This window comes from Anolis sagrei, chromosome 3, assembly GCF_037176765.1.
Source record: "Anolis sagrei isolate rAnoSag1 chromosome 3, rAnoSag1.mat, whole genome shotgun sequence".
NCBI lineage: Eukaryota > Metazoa > Chordata > Lepidosauria > Squamata > Dactyloidae > Anolis > Anolis sagrei.
The window spans coordinates 154,163,891-154,186,411 of record NC_090023.1 but is presented as its reverse complement, the minus strand read 5'-3'; the positions used below and the strand labels follow the sequence as shown (position 1 = coordinate 154,186,411).

At 36.5% G+C, this 22,521-nt stretch overlaps 1 protein-coding gene across 1 annotated transcript in view; it reads right to left on the bottom strand.

Moving 5' to 3' along the window:
• Positions 1 to 22,521, bottom strand: part of RET (ret proto-oncogene) — a 117,289-nt gene that overhangs the window by 40,139 nt on the left and 54,629 nt on the right. The window contains exons 4-10 of the mRNA XM_060769053.2: positions 20,568 to 20,809; positions 13,132 to 13,333; positions 11,485 to 11,684; positions 7,974 to 8,232; positions 7,526 to 7,651; positions 5,711 to 5,821; positions 595 to 714 (exon numbers count right to left, since the gene is read on the bottom strand). Of these exons, the coding sequence (XP_060625036.2) occupies positions 595 to 714; positions 5,711 to 5,821; positions 7,526 to 7,651; positions 7,974 to 8,232; positions 11,485 to 11,684; positions 13,132 to 13,333; positions 20,568 to 20,809 (1,260 nt within the window). The remainder of the gene's footprint in view (positions 1 to 594; positions 715 to 5,710; positions 5,822 to 7,525; positions 7,652 to 7,973; positions 8,233 to 11,484; positions 11,685 to 13,131; positions 13,334 to 20,567; positions 20,810 to 22,521) is intronic.

The window sequence follows — 22,521 nt, the reverse complement described above, 5'->3', positions numbered from 1 at the left end:
TGCAGATAGAGAAGAATTTAATGAGGCCACTCGCTGCAATTAATTTTATTTCCATTCCATTTAATACACACAATCACATCATTTCCAGAAAGACAAGCATTGGAAGACAACACAAAGGGGTAAATTTGGTAGAAGAATCTCTACCCTTTATACTTTGGAAATCTTTCCTTCTTCAGTTGAGGCTATTGCTTTGTTTGCTGCCTTGTATTTGCTAGCTGTATTGACCAGTGTTACCAATATGACTAACAGAAACTCAGACAACTCATTCCTATCCCTTGAATTGTCCCCTTCTAGTATTAATTTGTTATTTCCCTTTTGGTCAAAAGTTAGATGATGGTCCCAATATGTTCTCTAAAAATAAGTTTTTGCCTCTTCTTGACTTTCAATTCTGTTTGACAGTGATTGTCTAAATGGCACAATGATTATAGAATCATAGAGTTGGAAGAGACCTCATGGGCCATCCAGTCCAACCCCATGCCAAGAAGCAGGAATATTGCATTCAAATTACCTAAGATGAAAGCACTGTAGTATTAAAAAAATGCTGGAACATTCAAAAATTCAGCAGTGAAATCATCAAATAAACATCAGACTCACCTCTGATATCATCTTTCTCACAATAACAACTTGCTTCTGGAAAGCAGTGGCAAACCCCATGTCCTGCCCTGATTCCAGTTCCCATAATTCCTTTCTGATGGCCACCAATGATGTTATTCCCTAAATTAAACACAGTGGTAATTAAGCTCCATTCCACAAACCAGACTCAATATAAAACATTAAAAAAAATCTGTCCAATACTTGGTTGACTAATAAAGGAGTGCGTCTAGATCCAAGAAGACTGCATGATGGCCCATTAAATGTGGTCATCATGATGATTAACAACTGCTGGAGCAGAATCGCCTCAGTTGAATCTGATATTACAGAATGATGTAGGAATGAAACATGGAAATGGAATTCATTAATGGTCTATAAATTTGCAGTATATGCAAAAGTAGTCACACCAGGGCTAGCTTTACAGGAAATATTATTTAAAGTTGTAATCTTGCTCACTGCTATACATCAAAAAAGTCCAATTGAATACATTGGTTTTTTTCCACATTGAACTATGACCTACACCCTGAGTAAGAAAGATGCTGTCTCCTCCAGTTACTGCCTTGTTTGTGATGCCTGTGCTAGGACAAGAGGTCCAAAGGGATCAAAGCAAGCCAGGTTGATGAACCCAATGAATCTGAGGTGGGGCTGGCAAGCAGCAAGGAACCAATGGAGCTCTTAAACTGGGAAGAGACTAGCAATAAACCCACAGCAGAATGAGAATTGCTTCCTTGTTGCTGAAAAAAAATGAGTTGATCAGAATGATGAGCTAGAGCGGAAGCACGGTGGAAATCTTTAGTCTTTAGCTTTACCCAGCATAAGTATGATGGCACACCAGGAAGATCTAATGAGAAACTAAATGTGTCTGGCTATTTTCCCAGTGACCATCAGTATGCCCTAAATTACTTTAATACCTCAAAATAAAACTCTACAAACAAGACTAAATTCAACAATTGTTTACTAAATAATCAAGGTATAAAAGTGCAGTTTGAATAGTGAAATATAAACTCTGATGTAACAACTATAATTTCTATGAGGTAAATATAACTACTCTATGGCAAATATGTATTATCTATGAACTATCTATCTATAAGGCAAATATTATCTATTCTATGGCAAATATGTATTATCTATGAACTATCTATCTATAAGGCAAATATTATCTATTCTTTATTACAAATACTATAAACTCTAAGGCAAATATAACTGATAACTATTACATGTATATGAACTATCTATCTATAATCTATAAACTTTGGCAAATATGTGATAAGGATGGCCTGTTCAAATTGCTAGGCCAGACCAGACACTATCTGGCAACTATCTATAAGCTATGACCAACAAAGAATGGGATAAGAAGTTCTATCACCAGCCCATTCTGACTCTGAGTCAGAATGGGCTGCACCAACCGAGCTCGGCCTCTAGGGGGAACCTAAGCTTCTCCCCTAAACTTGGCAAAATGGAACAGTCCAACTGGGAAATAAACAGGCAGAGACTTCACAATAAGTAATGGCAAAGAATGCTGGGACCTGCAATCCAATAATATCTGGAGGACTGCTTTATGCTCACTAGTGCTTTTCTGGGGGAAAAAATTGCCGCATATGATAGATGCTGAACTAGACATTTTAACAGCCCAATTTTAACTGGCAGTCAGGACCTGTACATAACAATATTTGTAGGCCCTTTCGACACTGCCATATAATCCAGATTATCAAATCGGAGAATCCACATTATCTGCTTAGAATGGGATTATATGAGTCTACACTGCCATATAATCCACTTCAAATCAGATAATCTGGATTTTATATGGCAGCATAGAAGGGGTCTAAGCCATGCCCATAGCCTGTAATCCATATATTGGCTAAAGCACAAGAAAACTTGTAAAGGATGGAAAATTTGGGCCCCTTCAACACTATAATTCAGTTTATCAAATCAGATAATCCACATTATTTGTTTTGAACTAGATTATATGAGTCCACACTGCCAGATAATGTGGATTTTATATGGCAGTGTAGAAGGGGCCTTAACTGCTATGACTGCTTACAAGTGTGGCCGATTACACTATGGCCCCGCGTATACTACAATATAAAATCTAGATTATATGCTTTGAACTGGATTATCTGGCAGTGTAGAAGGGGCCCATTTAACAGGTTTCTTTCCTGGCTTATAAATGTTATTTCCTAATTGATTCTATAATTAATAAATATTTTCCAATTTTTATGATATCACATTCAGTCACAACCACATATTTTGTGACAGCCACAAAAATGAAGTTTCTGGAGTATAACAACTATTTTCAAAGTACGTACTGCACAATTAAAGTACTGCACAATTAAACAGGAAATAACACTTTCAAACCAGGAACGCTGTTTTTTTTTCCAAATTTTATTACACAGTGGGTTTTTTTTGTTGATGGTTTTTAAACATTGTCTCATTTAGAGGAAGTTTAGAATATGTTTAAACTGTTACTTCCATTCCTACATGCAAAGAAATGTAAGGAGGGAGAAAGAGACCACAGATGGTTTTGCAACTGTTGCTATGGAGATGTGAATGTTGGGATACAGTTTGGGAATCAGGAAAGGGGGATAATAAAGAGGTGTGGGGTAAGAAATGTATAACTTCTGAAAGCAACATGGACTCTAGAGGCAGAAGGGAACAGCTGAGGCAGCAAGCAGTGAGTAAACATACCATTTAAGTAGGAAGTTAGTAGTGCATAATGCTGCTAAGTGAACAACAGGATAGAGCTCCTGTATTTTGTTAAAGCTGTGTAGAAATGGGAAGCTTAACCAACTTGCTAAAATAAATTCTTTCCCAAACCATGAGTGGTGCAAGAACCCTGTCCTGCTTTTCAACTGGCAACCCTAGTAGCAGAACAAAAGTATTTCTTTTAAAATGGATCAAAGCTGTCAATTTAGTTTTCTTAAAAAAAAAAACACAGATGGTTTCACAAGGATGGACCCAATTTGAAATCATTATACCATTGCAACCACGATGTACTGTGAACCATAAATGTATGCATTTCAAACGAAACTCTTCACAGATTAAAACTGAGTAGAGGCTGCATATGTTACATACTAACAGCTAGTATATAGGTCCTATCAGTGTGGGTTAAATGAGAAGCCACCACGAGTTCTTTGACTGTCTTTCAAATGGTGCATTGCTCTCCCCCAGTTCCTTTAGTACTAAGGAATAAGAAAGACAAATGAAGCCAATGATACCATAGCACAGGCGTATTCACACTAATGTCCCAGCCCTATTAAGAAGAGATTTATGGGTGAATCATGAGAGGTCAGTGAATAAGCAGAAGGGAGAGTTGTTTTGAAATGAAGCCCAGGGTCACTGGTTGTTTCGAATGGTGAGACAAGAATCCCTCTGATATGTATCCATCTTGTGCAATTCTGCATTCCATCTTCCACATCTCCAAAATGCTGAGAAAGAAACATAGAAGTGGAATGGAAATCACTTCTGGTTCGATGTTTCCAGGGAGGGATCCAAATTTTTCAGATTTTAGGATAACTTAGTGTAGAGAGGACTAGAGAGGCTGAAAATTGCTTTTTGACTGTCAAAAATGTCTAAAAAATGCCATCAGGTTATGAGACTCATATCAAACACAGGCAGCAATACACAGAGATATCAGAGATATTAAAGAGATGTTGGAGGGGCATCCCTTTAATAACTGGAATATTAGTATCGTACAAAACATTGTGAGGAAAACAGGCAGTAGCTAGGCCAGGGACTGGTTTATCTGGGACTGATTTGTGCCGTTATTTTCTGAAGTCAAAAGTCTCTGCACATCTCCACCTTTTGAAATCTATCAGAATGAGGGATTTGATTGGAAGGTTAGCTCAGAACCGTCATAGTTCAATGCTATGTGCATCTATTCAGAAGTTGTCTCTCTGAGTTTAAATGAGCTTTAGTCTATGCAATAGAAAGAGCTCAAGAATGTTCCTTAAATATGCATACAAGTACTTACAGGTTTAGTTACAATGCAAATTTATTGCATTCATAAATAAAAATCAAATTTGGCATACAGCACATTACAACCAACAGCCCAAAGTGCAATTTCACTACCAGGAAAGTAACTCTTGATGAGTCAGTTTAGCCATGTTGCTATTGAATTTCCTTCTCTTGAAATGACAATAATGATACTTAACTGCTTTTGCAGAGTACTTACAGACACTCTGACTCAAAAGCACTTAGCACAAGTGCTAAGTATAACTGCATTACACAATCTTTTAAATGAACCATACAGATAGAATATAGGCTTTATCATTGTATTCTTTTGCATCTAGATACTTTTTTAATCCTGCCTTATTGTTGAATAGGATCACCCAGTGGAGTACCCACAGAACTAGATTTCACTATGAAAATTAGTTACAAACTAAGATAACAATACAAAATATTATTTAAAAATAATTATAAAAATAAAAATCCATCACCCTTAAAATATGAGCTTTATTTTTGTATTTTTTTGCGTGTAGATGATTTTTAATGCACTCCTGTATCAGTTAGATAACCATCGTGCAAATTTTGCCAGGTTCTGAAATAGCCTCTAACGTGGAACTGCTATAGTTAGACGAAAATGAAACAGTCAGAGGAAAAAGGAGCAGGGAGAGGCTAGTACTGAAATCTCTTTCTTGTTCCTACAGGAAGACTATGGATAATGGCCAAACCAAAGACAAATTGATTCCATCACTCCATTAAACTTTTCACTACTTCTGAAAATATTTTTTGTGAGCTAACAAATTGCTCTGTGACACTTCTGTTTCCTTTTCTGTGCATATTTTCAGATCTGCATGTGCAGTGAATGTAAACACATCATCAATACTGTAATTTTCTGCATATTTTAAAAAGTCACCCTCACCCTACTTTCACAATGCCATTCATTTCTTCTTCATCATATAGTTCAAAAATAATTGAAGCAATCCTACTTCTCTCAACATGAAGGCACACATTTTTAAAGAGCTCTACAACTGCCACCTATCTAAAAAAACTTTTAAAATTTCTAAAGTCTGCATTTTGACTCTATTTTGTAATTAAGATTAAGGAAGAATTTAGTCTAGAAGAAAAGCAAAATGGTTATCAACAGAAAAACTAATGACTAAAAACCTTGATTCCATACTTGTGCAGTCTTGAGGACATATCCCTTTATCTTTGTTCTCAACAGCATCACAGATACCATCAGGACAAGTCTTGATGCTAGGACTGCAAGTGGAATAATTTGTAGTTATTCCTAAGGAAAGAAGCAGAGGAGAGAAAAGTCTTGGCATTTGACTTGCTCTTGTTGCAAATAATCACTTAAAATCTCCTGAAATCTTTACTGTTACTAAAACTGCATAGAAATTCTACATATGCAAATGCCAAAGGAAAAAAAATACAAATTTACATATTTTCCATTTGAGGTTATCTTCAGAATTTGAAAATTGAATAAATATCTTCTAGTATGTTAATTAGAGAGAGCCAGCGTAGTGTAGTGGCTTGAATTTGGATTCCAACTTTTGAGATCAGGGTTCACATTCTCCCCACATTCTCCCTGCCTGAGAGGAAAGGAAATGGAAACTCCTCTGAATAAATCTAGCAAAGAAAATCCTGTGGCAGGTTTACCTTAGGGCTTACCAACATCAGAAATCACTTGAAGACACACAACTGCAATATCAATCAGAGTTGTGATAAAAATTTGCCTTCAGATACTTTCAGTACACATTAAGATTTTGAGGATAACAAGATGTTCTTTCCAATATCGCAAAGTCACACTCTTGATGTTCTCTCCATGACTTTTCTTAGCCATGCTATTGGCTCTCTGTTGCTCTTCCAGCGCACTCTCTGCACTACATGACCTTAATCAATCGACATTTATTAAAGTGGCTCTGATGACACTGCAATGCTACACAGCCAATTACATTCTTCTGGGAAAGTAAATAAGGGGGGGGGGGGGGAGCCATCTTGCTCTCACTCTGGGGAGGAATGTCAGGCTCATTTCCCCTGTAGTGTCATCACAATACAGTTCCTATCATCAACACAGTTGCCTTGGTAACAAAGACACTCCCTGTCCTGGCACTATTGGATACAAAAAATTCAATGTAACACAACACAGATGATGTGAAAAGGTAGCCTTTTGCTATTATTATTATTATTATTATTACTTTCTGTTTTTGACCTTCACAACCTATATCATGTCAAGTGTCTGTGACAATGACCCCATTATTGATTTAGCTTATTCTAATGCTAAGTATTATGCAGAGTTTGGGAACTTTACTTTTTTTGGTAGATATTCTTCTAATCAGAATGGGAACTGAATTTAACCAAGCCACCTTTGTGACTACTTGCAATGGTTATAAATATGTGTCTGGTTAACGTTAAGATGGATTCATCCATAAATTATGGCTGGAATTCAGGAAGGATGTATGACTTCATAAGTTGGCTGTGAGAAACAGAACTGAGCAGTTTTGCAACATGTTATTCAGCCAGGGGCTGTCATGATATTATGCTACTTAAGAGATCTTGTGACCATTGTATAACAGGATCAATGAACAAGAGGAACAATATAAATTGTGATACTCTGGCCAGTGTCCAGATATACAATGTCCTATACAATATTTCATATAGGTAGGATACCAGTAGAGAACTACTTCCAACAGGTTACACAATATCTGATTTTGGAAAATCTTTAATTTTCAGCCCACGAACAACACAAAGGACATGGCCACAGAGTAAAGTCTAGTAAAAGCCCTTCATAGGGGACAGAATCATGAATAACTGCATCACTTTTTTGATTTGGGAATAACAGAGAACTATGTGGCCTACTTGCTCCTCTTCTGAATATTAGGAGGAAGTCAAAATTACCAGAACTATCCACATTCTTTGATTCTATCTTTGCCACAAATCAGAGCCAATATTAATTTAGATTCTCATTCACTTGCTGAATATCTGGTCATACCTTTCCCACTTCCCTGTCTCCACTGGCATTTTCCCATTAGCACTCCAACACCACCACACTCTTCACATTCCGATCGGGTCTTGCTCACCGCACATGAGTCTGGACAGTCATCATCATTATGTATAACTACAAACAGAAGAAGAAGGTTGGCAATATCATCCACAGAAAAAGCAATAGAGGCATTACCATCTAGTAAACATCATGGGAATTGTAGTTCAAAAATATCTGGAGGGCCAACGGTTCTCCTGTTCCGTTTTGAAGAATTTAGAGCATCTATAACTAAAACATGCCTTACCAAGCCAGTGCTCTCCTGATGTGATAAGCTACATCTCACCAAATCCCTAGGCAGCAAAGTTACTGGCTATGAGTAGAGTTGGAATATAACAAATTTGGGGGACACTGGCAGCAAAGGCTGCAATAGAAAGATAATAGTCCAGCAATAACTTACGTGATCCATCAAGCACAACTGTCAGAAAGGTGTGAGCTTCCTTCTTGCTCCTCTCCTCTTTAGCTAGCACAGGATATTGTATTTCTTTGCACTCGGGTCTCCGTAACACAGAAGAATCATTGACATAGAGGCTTCCAAACTTATCCTCATGGCCTTGAGTGATTTCCATAGCATAACAGCTGATATTAGGCGTTTGTAAGCTGTACGTGATGTTGACACCATAAAATCTCATACAGTTGTCAATGCAAAGTTTTCCTATCTAGGCTCAAAAAGAAAAGAAAAGAAGAATAATCCAATAAACATGTCAGTAACAACAATAAAATGCAAGGATAGAGTAAAATGACCACATGCATCTGTCTCTTTGCAAAAACATTAAACAATAAAAGTAACCAAATATCTAGGGCTGTTCAAATCCTTACACAAACTGCTGGACTGTTTCAAGTGTTATAAGATATTTTGTTGCACAGCCAAACAATAAAAAAGCCATTATAAATAATATCCCACTTTTTAAATATGTGTTTCTTATTGCAACACAAAATACCACTGAGGCAGTCACAGTCATTAACACAGTTAATGTTCCCTCATTAATATAGGTTGAATATTCCTTAACTGGAAAGCTTGAGACCAGAAGTGCTTTGTATTTCAGATTGTTTTAATATGTTGGAATATCTGTATTTGGATATATGTACATAACAGGATATCTTGGAGATAAGATTGAAGTCTAATCACACAATTTATATATGTTTATATACAGATCTTGAAGTCATTTTATACAATATTTTAATAATTCTGTGCATGAAACAATGTTTGTATACATTAGAATCATAGAAACATAATATCAGGAGTCAATTTTTGATGGCATAAAGACACCACAAATTCCCTCCGTGACATCCTGACTGAATCATCCTGGCTGAATCAATTCTCTCTGTGTGACATTTTGAAGCCAGCAGAGGGCACTGGAAACTTTGTATTGGAACTTGTGAACTGAGAAGAGGGGGGAGATGGGCAGGAAAGGTGTATAAAAGGAAGTGGTGGTGGGAAAAAGTCAGTAGTGTCTTTCTTTGCTTCAGAGATACAAGCAATATATCAACTTCAAAGCAAAAATGACTTGTGAGTGGTTATTTAATATTGCTATATAGATCCTACAATCTTACACATAAAATCATAGAGCTGGAAGAAACCTCATGGGCCATCCAGTCCAACCCCCTGCCAAGAAGCAGGAAAAGATCAGAAAACAAAGGTGCCACTATCTCAACCACCCATTTGGACAATTTTGAATTTTGGAATTCCCTGTAAAGGATACTCAACCTGTATAATTCTCAAAATGATTTTATAAGTTCTGGATTATGCTTCTCCTCAGGACTTTGGGGGTATTTTGAAATTCCAGATAACAGATGATCAACTTGCAATATTTATTATTATTTAATCTGAGAAAACATGAAGAGGTTTTGGTTTCTGGAGTCATTAAGGAGTTGAATCTTATTTCAAAGGTGGGACAAGCTGCTTCTGGGATATACTTCATTCATTCATTTAGCCGCTGCTTTCATTCACTTGGCTGTCAAACAGAGAAATGGCATCAGCCCAAAGGTTAATTGCTTCCTCACACTATCACATTTTCTTTAGGGCATAAGCTGATGAGTCCTCACATTAGTTCCCATCAGGTACTGCTCCCTGTACTGTCTAATTATTCAAAATGATGCCTAATGCTTCAATCTATAGGGATCAGAATGCTTGAACAGATTTTAAAGACAGATTGAAATCAAGGAAAATATAGGGAATACTTCAAATCCAATTCAGGCATCCACCATGGAAGTATCAGTTTTATGTGGCTGAGGAGTAAGCTTGTCTCTTTTGCCACTGTAGCATTCTCTCAGGCCTCTTGTACACTGTCATATAATCCAGATTATCCAACTGGAATATAGGAGTCTCGATAATCAAGTTCAAAGCAGATAATTTGGATTTTATATGGGAGTACAGAAGCGGTTTTAGTTATATTACACTTTATTCCTTCTTGCTGGAGTGTAGTGAAACCAAAAGGATATGTAGAGATTAAGTAACAATTCTGAAAGACTTAGTAGAGTGTCCATTCCCAGATGGAATGGGAGCATGAGAGTGAACCATCCAGGAACTAGGGCTTGAAGACAATAGTCAAACTGAAGGCACTTCCACAAAAGGCCATCTACCTTCCCTCCAAATGATCAGATGAACCAAATTTCAATTATTGGAGGAAATATACAGCTTTTCATAGGCTAATTTAAAATGTAAAAACTCAATTTTGCAACAAATCAAACTGTAAACATAAGCAGTTTCATAAATATTCCATGTATATAATGAAAAATCACTAAAGAGATGTTTGTTGATGGCCATATGAACAGCACATTATAGGTTGAGCATTCCTTATCCTGAATTTTTAAATCCCAAATAGCTGAGATAGTGATACCTTTGTTTTCTGATGCTTTAATGCACACAAATGTAGCTTCATGAACTATTAAAATGGTGTGTATAAATTAACCTTCAAACTCTGTGTATAAGGTGTGCATGAAACATAAATTAATTTCATGTTTAGACATCAGTCCCATCTCCAAGATACCTCATTATGTAGATATATGCAAATGTAGGTATGTTAACATGAATAAAGTAAAAAGTCTGAAATCCAAGACACTTTTGTCCCAAGTATTTCAAATAATAGATACGTAACCTGTACCTCAAGAGCAGGCATACTTCCACAACTATGAGTATTAATGCATGTAGAGTATGCCAAGCATACAGACTCATAGGCCCCTTCTACACTGCCATATAAAATCCAGATTATCTGCTTTGAACTAGGTTATATGACAGTGTAAACTCATATAATGCAGTCCAAAGCAGATAATATGGATTATCTGTGTTGATAATCTGGATTATACGACAGCGTAGAAGTGGCCACAGAAATCAACTAACAATAGTTTAATATGCCTCTCTAAAATACAAACTAAACTTGTGACAGGATTTCTACTGTCTTCAAATGCCATTAAAACCCAAGTTATCATATACACATTTCCGCAGGCTATTCCTATCTACACTACCATTTAATCCACTTTCAGAATGCAAATTAACTGCATGGAACTGGATTATATGGCAGTGTGGACTCATATAATTCAGTTCAATGCAGTTCAATCTGCATTATATGAGGCCCCATCTACGCTGCCATATAAAATCCATATTATCTGCTTTGAACTGGATTAGATGGCAGTGTACTCAAATAATACAATTCAAAGCAGATAATGTGGATTTATTTATTTATTGTGTCAGGGGCAATTACATTTCTAACAGAACAAAACAGACACAAAACAAAATTTGCAAGCTTGGTAGTTGTGGATTAATTGCTTTGCTTTGATAATCGGGATTATATGGCAGTGTAGATCCATCCTTACACTGACCATTACAATGCAATTCAAACTGGATTATATGCGGCCTTAGTTCTAAAAATCTAATTTCAAAAAACAGGAACAAAGGAGTAAGACATCCTTACTTGTGAAAAGTTGGCAGCATTTCTGTTTACTGTGAACTGATAAGTCACATTTGAAAACTGGATGCTGATTGGAAGAATTGTGACATTGAAGTGAAGCATTAAGGATTTGTTAGCCCCCTGATATTCCGTGTCATTCACAATAACATCCAGCTGGAGGGAGCGGCTTTCAGTAACTGAAATGTTCTTGTCTAATACTAGTTCTGTTAAAAGAAAAAAGAAAACAGAAATCACAAATCAGTTCATAATAAACAAGGCACTGAAGCAAGATTCCCTTGGGAAAGCGGAGAACTGGCAAAGGGAGACATCCAGTGGACAAAAAAAAAGAAGAGGAAAGGGGGAAAATGTCTGGCCAATAGGGATGTTAAAAGCTCTCAGTTTTGTTCCAGTTCTCTGAATTCCAGCTACATTCTTATCCCATCTTTAATTCACATCAGGATACAGGCACTGAAATGTGTTCACATATTTATGCATTTACTTAATGTGCATATTCATTTATTTTACAGAACATGCACTTTCTCCAACTGACTAAAAGCATGTTTGTTTAAAATTCTCAACTATAGAAGGTTTTGATACTTGCATTTTTAACTGTTGTCATTTTGTGTGTATCTCATTACTCTAAAACAACCATATAAACTTCACAAATGTGGAGGCATTTAATAGAAAAGACACTTCATTTCACAACAAAGCTCATCACGATTTTGACACTAATAAAATTCTTTTTCATTTCTTTTGGATATACAAAAATGGAAAAAAGGACTATGGGAAAAATTGAACCTCGTAATGACATCTGATCCATCATACTGTGGTACAAAGATCTCTTTTATAAGACAAACAGAAAGCAGTGCAAAAAGCACAACTTGGTAATTCTTCTTAATTGTTCCATGTGAATGTGCATTTATATATTATTTTTTTAATAAAGTACATTTTCTTATTTAAAAACACCTAATAAAAATGGGGAGGGGTTTTCAGGGGCCCAGAATGGATTAATATCATTTCAATGCATTGCAATGAGAAAAATTCTCTTTGAGGTAAGAGGATTTTGAGTTAAGCGCTCAATCACAGAACAAATTACACTCTTAAGTTAAAGTATGACTGTATTATCTTCTACTGTTTTGTATTGGTGAAAAGAAATTACTTCTGTGTTAGGGCCATCATTGTTTCCAGAGTATCAGCAGCTATTGCATGTCTACTGAGTTTTGTTTTTATCGGAGAATTATGTTACTACTCCACCTAATAATTCTAAAATAAATGGTTATAGGCAGCATATAATTTTTCCTTTAGTTATAAGAGTGTGTATGTCAACTTGGAGCCCCCGGTGGTGCAGTGGGTTAAAGCACTGAGCTGCTGAGCTTGTTGATTGAAAGGTCGCAGGTTCGATTCCGGGGAGCGGTGTGAGCTTCCGCTGTCAGCCCTAGCTTCTGCCAACCTAGCAGTTCAAAAACATGCAAATGTGAGTAGATCAATAGGTACCACTCCGGCGGGAAGGTAAGGGCGCTCCATGCAGTCATGCCGGCCACATGACCTTGAAGGTGTCTACGGACAACACTGGCTCTTCGGCTTAGAAATGGAGATGAGCACCACACCCCAGAGTCAGACATCACTGGACTTAATGTCAGGGGACTACCTTTACCTTTTATGTCAACTTACTGTATTCATGCCGTGTTCCCCTCACTTGGCTGCCATTTGGGCTGAAATAGATCTCATGGAAGTTGTGCTCCACCCGAAATGTTTCTTTTATCCATGGATCAGAGGAACTTATGGTGCCAGTGTACTTCTTTCTGCTACTTTCTACAGGGAAAATAGGAGTGGTGTCTGCATCATACACCATTAATGCTGCAAGAACTGTGCCCTTTAAAAGAGAAGAGAGTTAGGAGACAAATTGAATCATGTTGTGCATTTCCAGTTAGACATGAAAGCCCCCCCCAACCCCCCCTCCCAACACATACACACACATGCCCTCATCTAATAAATTTAAGAAAATGCTTTCTGTTTGGCTGAAGACAATTTTTACATTTGTGAGAACATTTTTGCAGAACTTGCATCAACTGTGCAATTTATGTAGATGTTACAAATTGCATAGGTGTGCTACAGTGATTGCCACTTTCTTGTATGGATTTTAATAAAATGTGTTAGAAACACTGAAAGGATTGTTTACGTCAACACTTATTTACTTTATAATTGCTAATATCCGTGTTTATATTCCATCCTATATTGTAAGATCTTAGGATGGTTTGGAAATAATATATCGTATATACTCAAGTATAAGCCGACCTGAATATAAGTCGAGGCACCTAATTTTACCTCAAAAACTGGGAAAACTTATTGACTCGAATATAAGCCGAGGGTGGGAAATGCAGCCGCTACTGGTCAATTTCAAAATAAAAATAGAACCCAATAAAATTACATTAATTGAGTATGTTAAATGTTTTTCAATGTTTACATAAAACTGTAATTTAAAATAAGACTGACCAATTTTGATTAAACTATTATTCTAATCCTTTTCAGTGCGAATATGCTTACGTATCCTTCCAATAATAATAGAGTAAAATAATAAATGTAATAATAATAACAATAATAAAGTAAAATTATAAATGTAATAACAATAATACTTAGAATAAAATAAATGTAATAAAATAGCAATAGAGTAAAATAATAAATGTAATGATAACAATAATAAAGTAAAATAATAAATGTAATAATAACAACAACAATAATAAATAGAATAAAATAAATGTAATAAAAATAATACTAATAACAGAGTAAAATAATAAATAATTTTGACTCAAGTATAAGCCGAGGGGAGCTTTTTCAGCCAAAAAAAGGAGTTGAAAAAGTAGGCTTATATTCAAGTATATACAGTATATTTGGAATACATTGAAAGAATATAGAACTTAAAACATTAGAAGAAAGGAATAATAATAAAAACACTAAACACAGTAAAACAAGTTAAAGCAGATTAAAAAGCTGAAACAGCATTAACAAAAAGCTAGCATGGCAAATCAGTATTTTAACCTCTATATGCTTGTTTTGCTTCACATTTCACACAAATGGGAAAAAAACAAATTTTCCACATATAGTTTTATAGCAATTGTGGAAACACTGCAGAAATCATTTTCTGAAAATGATTCAATAATAAACACTTTTAATAAAACCCTCTGCTATGTCAATATGATAAGAGATCTTTCCAGAATTAGCAGAACACTGTCCAGTCTTTGTTACGATTTTGTAATAAATGTGTCCAGATAGTGAACTGGTCATTGATAGACCAGAGCACACAGTACTCATTACCTTTCATCAACCAGATTTCACAGTAAACATACTATTTAAAACAGTTTAATGTTTGTGCCAGAAAAGACAAATGTCTATGTGCTAATGGTAAATAAACATGTCATAATAAGACTGATATGTTCCTAATCATAGAATCAAAGAGTTGGAAGAGATCTTGTGGACCATCCAGTCCAACCCCCTTCCAAGAAGCAGGAAAATCACATTCAAAGCACCCCCCGATAGTTGGCCATCCAGCCTCTGTTTAAAAGCCTCCAAGGAAGAAGCCTTGACCACACTCCGGGGCAGAGAGTTCCACTGTTGAACAGTTCTCACACAGTTAGGAAGTTCTTCCTAAGTTACAATATCAATCCAAAAATATGCTGCCTGTGCCAAATATTTTCATCCTCCCTGATGAAAAGACTGAACCTTCCCAACTGCAGAGCAAAGGCAGAAATTCCTAAGTTCTACTGGCTATCACCAGCACCTAGTTTTGGCAAAACTGCAGATGCAACACTTCAAACCAAAAGCTACAAACACAAACTATCCCAAATGTTGATGGTACTGCTTCCTGCCAGGTGTATCTTTCAAAAACAAAAAGGCAAATTTTACTGCATTCTCTTACATGGAAAATGTAGCAGGGAGTACTCAATGTCAGAGCAGAAGTGAATGTTCCACATTAGTATACACAAGTAAGAAGCTGTCTTACTGCTTCTGTCTCAATGTAGAAGGAGCATTCCTGTTGAGAGCCATATCCATTCTAGAAGGTTTCTAGGATAAACCGTGAGGGACTCAACCATTCCCCCTTAATACCTCCATTTCACTGCTTTCTTTTTCAGCTGAAACACTGAAATATTTCCAAGAAGCCAGTGAATCACCTTATGCCCCAATTTTGGGAGAAAGTTTAGATTTTGATAGTGATGATGATGACATCCTCTGCCTTTACTGGGATGCTTTTATTGAGAAGCATCCCCCTGAGTTTGTTTTTAAATGTTCTGCACATCTACATATATTGGGGTTCACGCAAGTAAGCTGACAATCCTACCCCCACCTTCAACAGATTCATGTTCTCATTTGACTGGTTTTAGCTCCAGTGCTGTGGACCCTGAAATTGAAATTAGAAGGAATGCTATCAAGCTCTGGCTGTACAGTCAATGAATATGTGACTAGAAAGGAAATCACATTAATTTAAGATTTTCTCTTTATACAACTTTTTGAATGTGGTCAGAAAGATTACATTGAATTTATTTATGTAAAGGTAAAGCTTTTCCCTTGACATTAAATCTAGTTGTGCCTGACTCTGGCAGAGGGGTGGTGGTAGTGGTGCTCATCTCCATTTCTTAGCCAAAGAGCTGGTGTTGTCCATAGATGCCTCCAGGGTCATGTGGCCGGAATGACTGCATGAAGTGCTGTTACCTTCTCGCTGAGGTGGTACCTATTGATCTACTCACATTTGCAAGTTTTTGAACTGCTAAGTTGGAAGAAGCTGGGGCTAAAAGCAGGAGCTCACCCCCACTCCCCAGATTCGAACCATCAACCTTTCGGTCTGCAAGTTCAGCAGCTCAGCGGTTGGAAATCACCCAGGGTCAGGGATTACACTGGACTCCCCTAAACTTACTCTCCTATCTGACATACTTTAACAGTACAACAAAGGTGTCAGCATCTTATATATGTTCACACACAAATTCTTTGGGAAACAAAAGGAATGGTGAGCACATGCCTTGTTTTACATCAGAACTGTAATACCAGGGAATAGTTCTGCTTTACAATAACACTCACACTTCTAAAACAAATTTGCTATGGTCAATAAAAGCTGCCATATCCAGTCCTCATTTAAATCCCTTATTTAAAGGACTGAAATATGAAAGCTCTGAATCCAATTCAGCAAGTTGTGTTACTGTGAAGGTCCCATTTATTTTAAATTGCTCAGAAAGGGACTCTTATATGACCTAGACTGTTGGTTGTGCCCTCTGCAGATATGTTGTTTCATGTTATGATTACCCTTGCTGATGGCCAGTTATTTAACTCATTTAATAGTATCCATTGATCCTTCACTTTCAGTGCTATAGATTAAAAAGAAGATGCAGATGTGGAAACTGAATAAAGATCATGTTGGCCTGCTGGTGGCAGCAAACACTCAAACATGTGAAGTTTGTCTTCAGCAAAATCTGGCATCCAGGTAAATAGCCTGCCAACCTTTAAAATATTGCATCCACTGTAATATATCGGGATATTTTATATAAATTCTGAAATGGTATTAGTGAGAGCTCCAATTAGGGATGGATGAGTTTATTTAGCTCATTTTAAAAAAGAACTTAGCATATTTCTTCATGAAATAAAAAGAAATGAAGGTGAGGTATGAAACTTAAGGAGCTTGACTATTTTTTTTCATGTCAGGAGCGACTTGAGAAACTACAAGTCGCTTCTGGTGTGAGAGAATTGGCTGTCTGCAAAGACGTTGCCCAGGACACGCCCAGATGTTTTACCATCCTGTGGGAGGCTTCTTTCATGTCCCTGCATGGGAAGCTGGAGCTCACCCTGCTCCCCGGTTTCAAACCACAGACTTTAAATGTCTGGCTTTGAATCTTTATTTAATCAACTATTTGTAATGCACAACTTTTGTTATGCTGAATTGAAGTTGACACCTCTTTTCCCTACCAGGCTGTTCAGCTTTGAGAATGGTTCTCTAGTTGCTAAGAAAAGCTATACTTTACTCATTTTGTAGCATAAAAGGAGGACATTTTTTCCATTCATTTTCTCTAACAAGTTCCCAGATTTGCTGCTCTCTTCAAAATTTGACAGAAAGAACTTGAAATCAGAAACATTTGAATGTGTGAGAAAGAAAAATGAACGGATTCACACATCCCTCTATCAAAAATAACTGCATGATTCTGTGCACCCTTGCAAAGAAATGAAGTTTTGAAGATACATAAATGTAGATCCCAAAGTGTATAACCATATTATTCTGTGGCAGCAATGGAGATCAAGGGTGCACCAGTGAAGACAGATGATAGGTTAAAGCAATGAATGTTATGAACTGAAATAACGAAGTGTCTAAAAGTCTGAAAATACCATCACTGTTTTTCTGAACTCAAAATATGGATTGGTGTTTAACATTAAATATTATAAACAAACACAAAAGCAAACATAAACCCAAAGGTTTCCTTTGCAGACAATGACATGGTTTACTCAAAGATACATTTTAAACGTCTACAACAGTGGTTCCCAACCTTTTTTTTTTCAGGGACCACTTTGACCAGGGACCACTCTCCAACATTAGTACCAAAAGAGTTACAAATTAGTTTTTGGTCAACTTTAGATTCTGTTTGGTTATTTCTGGAGCTGATTCAGAAAATTGCACTGGATAGACAACATCAGCTCTAGTTTCTGATACAGAACATATGCCATCCAGTAGTCCCCATTGCCTTGGCACTATAAGAGGGTTTAGAGAGACCAGTTCCTCTCGTTGTAGCCGTGAAGTAACAGTGAGGCTGTGGATCATATTTTAGTTCTTGGGGACCACTGGTGGTCCATGCACCACAGCTTGGGAACCACTGCTCTGCAGGCTTGATTGTCCATGTCCTTTTAATGTTTCATAGGCCCAAGAAGCTCATGGGGTCTCTGGCTGATTTTAATCACCCTTTTTAATTATATTGTATATATTTCTGCATACCCAAGAAACCCCCTGAATATGCACATGCATTTGCACTCAAATTCATAAGCAACATATATGAAGAAACATTCGATTGCAGTGAGATAGTTTTGCACTAGTGAGTTGCTTTTGAAAGTAGAAATACATTCAGGTGAAATTAGTTGCCCTGTTCAATCTTTTTGAATGGATTTCTTTATTTACATATAACACAATCACAGGCAATTTATGTTGATGAGCAACTCCAAACCCTTATCTCCACACTCCATCTTCTCTGCTGAGAGGAAGGCACCTTTGTGCCTCCTCAAACCAGCTGGTAACCATGCCATCATCCTGTCTCAATTGTCTCCACCTATTGGTCATGAACTGGAAACTACACTTGCCATTTTTCGATCTTCATCTCCTTCATTTTTTATTGTCTTTAAGATTCTAAGACAAAGGGCAGGGAGCAGAGAAAAATTGTATAGTCCTTCCCAATATAAAAAGCCAGAAATGCCCTACAGAAAAATTTCACAAAAATCTCAGTTTCTTCCATTGTTTTCTAAAGCTATGGTAAAATTTATTATAGATTTTTTTAAATTATCACTGAAATATATAAGTAAAGGACTATGTGACAGTACAACATACATAGTCAATTTACATTATCTGATCATTGTAAGTCCTTACATAATTTCTAATTTCTTTCTATGAGAATTAATGCCTTACGCCTGTTTGATGCTATGGAGAACTAGTAGAGAATATTTTCCTTTGTATTACTCACGTTCTTCTGTTTGTGTCAGTTTCAACTTGTTCTTAACAAACTGACAAAACTAAGTAAGTTTTTACTGCAGCTACATTTGTAACAACAGAAAAAACTGAATACGCCAAACATGATATCTTTTGTGCCGAACAAAATGTTGCTACTGTTTTATAGTCATAATACATTGAAGTTCCTAAAGTAATAAGTAAAGTGATATTTAACTGAGGCCCCTTCTACACTGCCATATAATCCAGATTATCAAAATGGATAATCCACATTATAATCTTTGTACTGGATTATATATGTCTACATTGCCATATAATCCAGATCAAATCAGATAACCTAGATTTTATATTGCAGTGTAGAAAGGGCCTTAGAGTGTTGACATCACATTTTCACGTTTTTTAAAAAATGTCCAATTTGTATCCTGCGGGGGGAAAAGTTCCAATGGTTTCAAAGTATATGACATTTTACTTTTTCTAGTGGTTTTCTGCTTATAACTGAACTATAGCTCCCAATCAATGATTTATTATGGTCTATGACCAACACAACATAGAATGCAGCACAGGTGCCCATGGAAAGGGAATCGCAGTTCTCAAATATGTCAGATATAAAAGCAGATTAAAAACATGTTATTAAAAGACAGATTAAAAGACGGGATTTCACACAAACTATAGCTCCCATCATTCTATGCTAACTAGCACCAATGGACGCTCCAGTTCAACAATACCTGGCAGGTCAGATAATTCCCAGATATACATCTGTGGCAGGGAATATTACATAATATACAAGGAGGCATATCCTTGTATATTATGTTTCAGAAAAGCAGAATGTTTAAAAGCCCTCATTTAAAAAAAATTCTTGTCAGGCAAGGGGCAATGGGATTTTGCACATTTTCTAAGTACTTAAATTTGTAAGATGACCATTTCCAATTGGGGATGGGGTTGGAATATGATGGTATGGTTTACTTTACAAAGGGCCAGGGTGCGAGTTTTGTACAGATGCTTTTTAACAAATTGCAGGAACCCCTCTGGGAAAAATGTTTCTGATATCTGTTGTTACACGGGAGGATTAAAAAAAACTTCTCATGGAAACTGTCTAATTTTTCTGCAGTCTCAGCTTGCCACAAAACACATTCCCAGCATGGGTGAGAAATCTGGTAAATATCTTTCACACCCATGCATACTAACATTACTTTTATATTTATGAGCTACTCTATCCTACCTGGCAAAAAGTTTTTAAGTAAATTAATACATTTTAAATGAGTAAGCAAATAAAATATATACACTCTTAGAAGAAGGCTTTAACCTATGAATCTGTCGATTCCATAAGTGTCGTGGAAAGTGCAAAGTGGACAAGATATTCATGCACAACAGCACTCCATATTCTTGTAAAGGTCTAGTGGTGCATTACATCCTCATGAAATATTACCTCTTTCCTGCTGAACTCCACCACAGCATCTGCTGAGTTAGTTCCATTGGGCAGGAAGGGTGGCATATCATCTTCATCAAACACATTTACAAGTAAGGCCATTTCCTGAGAAGTCTCTTTGGACCCTTCTCTCACAGTACACTTTGCAATCAACTCATACTTCTCTCTCTCCTCCCGGTCCAGAGGCTGTGCCACTCTGATACTCGTGGTGTCCTCGTTGAAATGGAATGGCATTCCTTCATCTGAAACACAATAAAAAATGCATTACTGCAAGGAGACACTCTGTTAGCTAGAACTCAAGCAGCTAAAATTCTCAAGCAACTGCCCAAAAATCAAAGAGATAATACTTTAAATTAAAATACAGAAAAATACAAATTAAGTTTGTCTTTCTTTTCTTAAATGGGTTTTAATTACTGTATTTCAATATTAATATCAAATAATACAGAGTTTATGGCATAGTATAATATGAGGTATAGTATTAGTAGTTAGGCCTATTTTTGATAACTCTCAAGCAACCAGAACCTATATTTATCTGGCATCTTCCAATCCCCATGGGTAGCAGTTAAGCAAGAGTCTACTGTACTAACATAAATGGAGTTGTTATGATAAAACCCTGAAATATTGAATTCTGCACAGTCAAGGATCCACATTTTGCTACTAAGGAACACCACTTTACTTTGTCACTGTATATAATGCAATTTTAAGAATTGTGAGTTTTGGTAACCGTGTGGTCTTGGAACCAAACCTCAGCTGATGCCAACATACCTTTGAATTTTTCATGACTAGTTTACTAGTAATAGAGAAATGAGCTTTGATAGAAAAGGCTATATCTAGGAATGAAAGGGTTTCACCTATTCTTTGATAGTTTGTTCTACGCCACATAATTTCCCCCTTTCTGTTTCAACTACCAGTATTTCTAAATTAGTTCCAGAACTGAGGCTTGCTTAGTTTATTCAAGCGTCTACTTATTTCAATTTACTGTAATTCTTTTTCTTCAAATTACTAATACTAGCGCAAGTAAAACTTATTTCCACCAACCTTTCCCCACTTCAATTCCTCAATCCCAGCAACAGTTGAATTACCATGGCAACACTGTTCCATAAACATGTACTGTTCTGTTTGTGGAGATGAGGTTAGCAACATGGTTTAGACCAGTGGTTCTCAACTTGTGGGTCCTCAGATGGTTCAGTCTTCAACTCCCAGAAATCCTAACAGCTGGTAATTTGGATGGGAGTTGTATGCCAAAACACCCGGGAACCCCCAGGTTGAGAACCACTGGTTTACACCAATGCAGACTGTGGAATATGAGGTGCCCATTGAGGAGGAGCAGGATCCCCAAAAGGCATAGGTAAGGAGGGAGCAGAGTGGAATGAGAGTACTGCTCCTCTAATTAAGAATTCTGCCCTTTCTCAATAAAATTTCTCCATACATCATCAAAATCACTTTGTTTCCTTCCAGCATTTATCTTCTCCTAGGAGCTCAAATGTTTTGTCCAAGGCAAGCTGGGGGGGCGATCTAAGTGAAACCATCAATTTCTCACTTACTTCCATACTAGCTTGCTTCCATTTTGCATCTTTCAGGAGTTAAAGGTTAAAGCAGGCTAATCATTAAAATAAAGTGACTTCTTACAACTTTACTGTCTGCTCTATAGTACATTTCTATGCCTAGTCAGGAAAACAGAGAAGCTTCTGTATGAGGAAACTCTTGTTACTTTGTTTCCATATACTGTATATACTTGAGTATAAGCCTAGTTTTTCAGTCCTTTTTTTAGCCTGAAAAGTCTCCCCCGGCTTATACTCGAGTCAATGTTATTGATTATTTTACTTTGTTGTTGTTATTATTATTATTACATTTATTATTTTATTATTGTTATTATTATTACAGTTATTATTTTACTCAAATTATTATTGTTATTGTTACATTTATTATTTTACTGTATTGTTATTATTACATT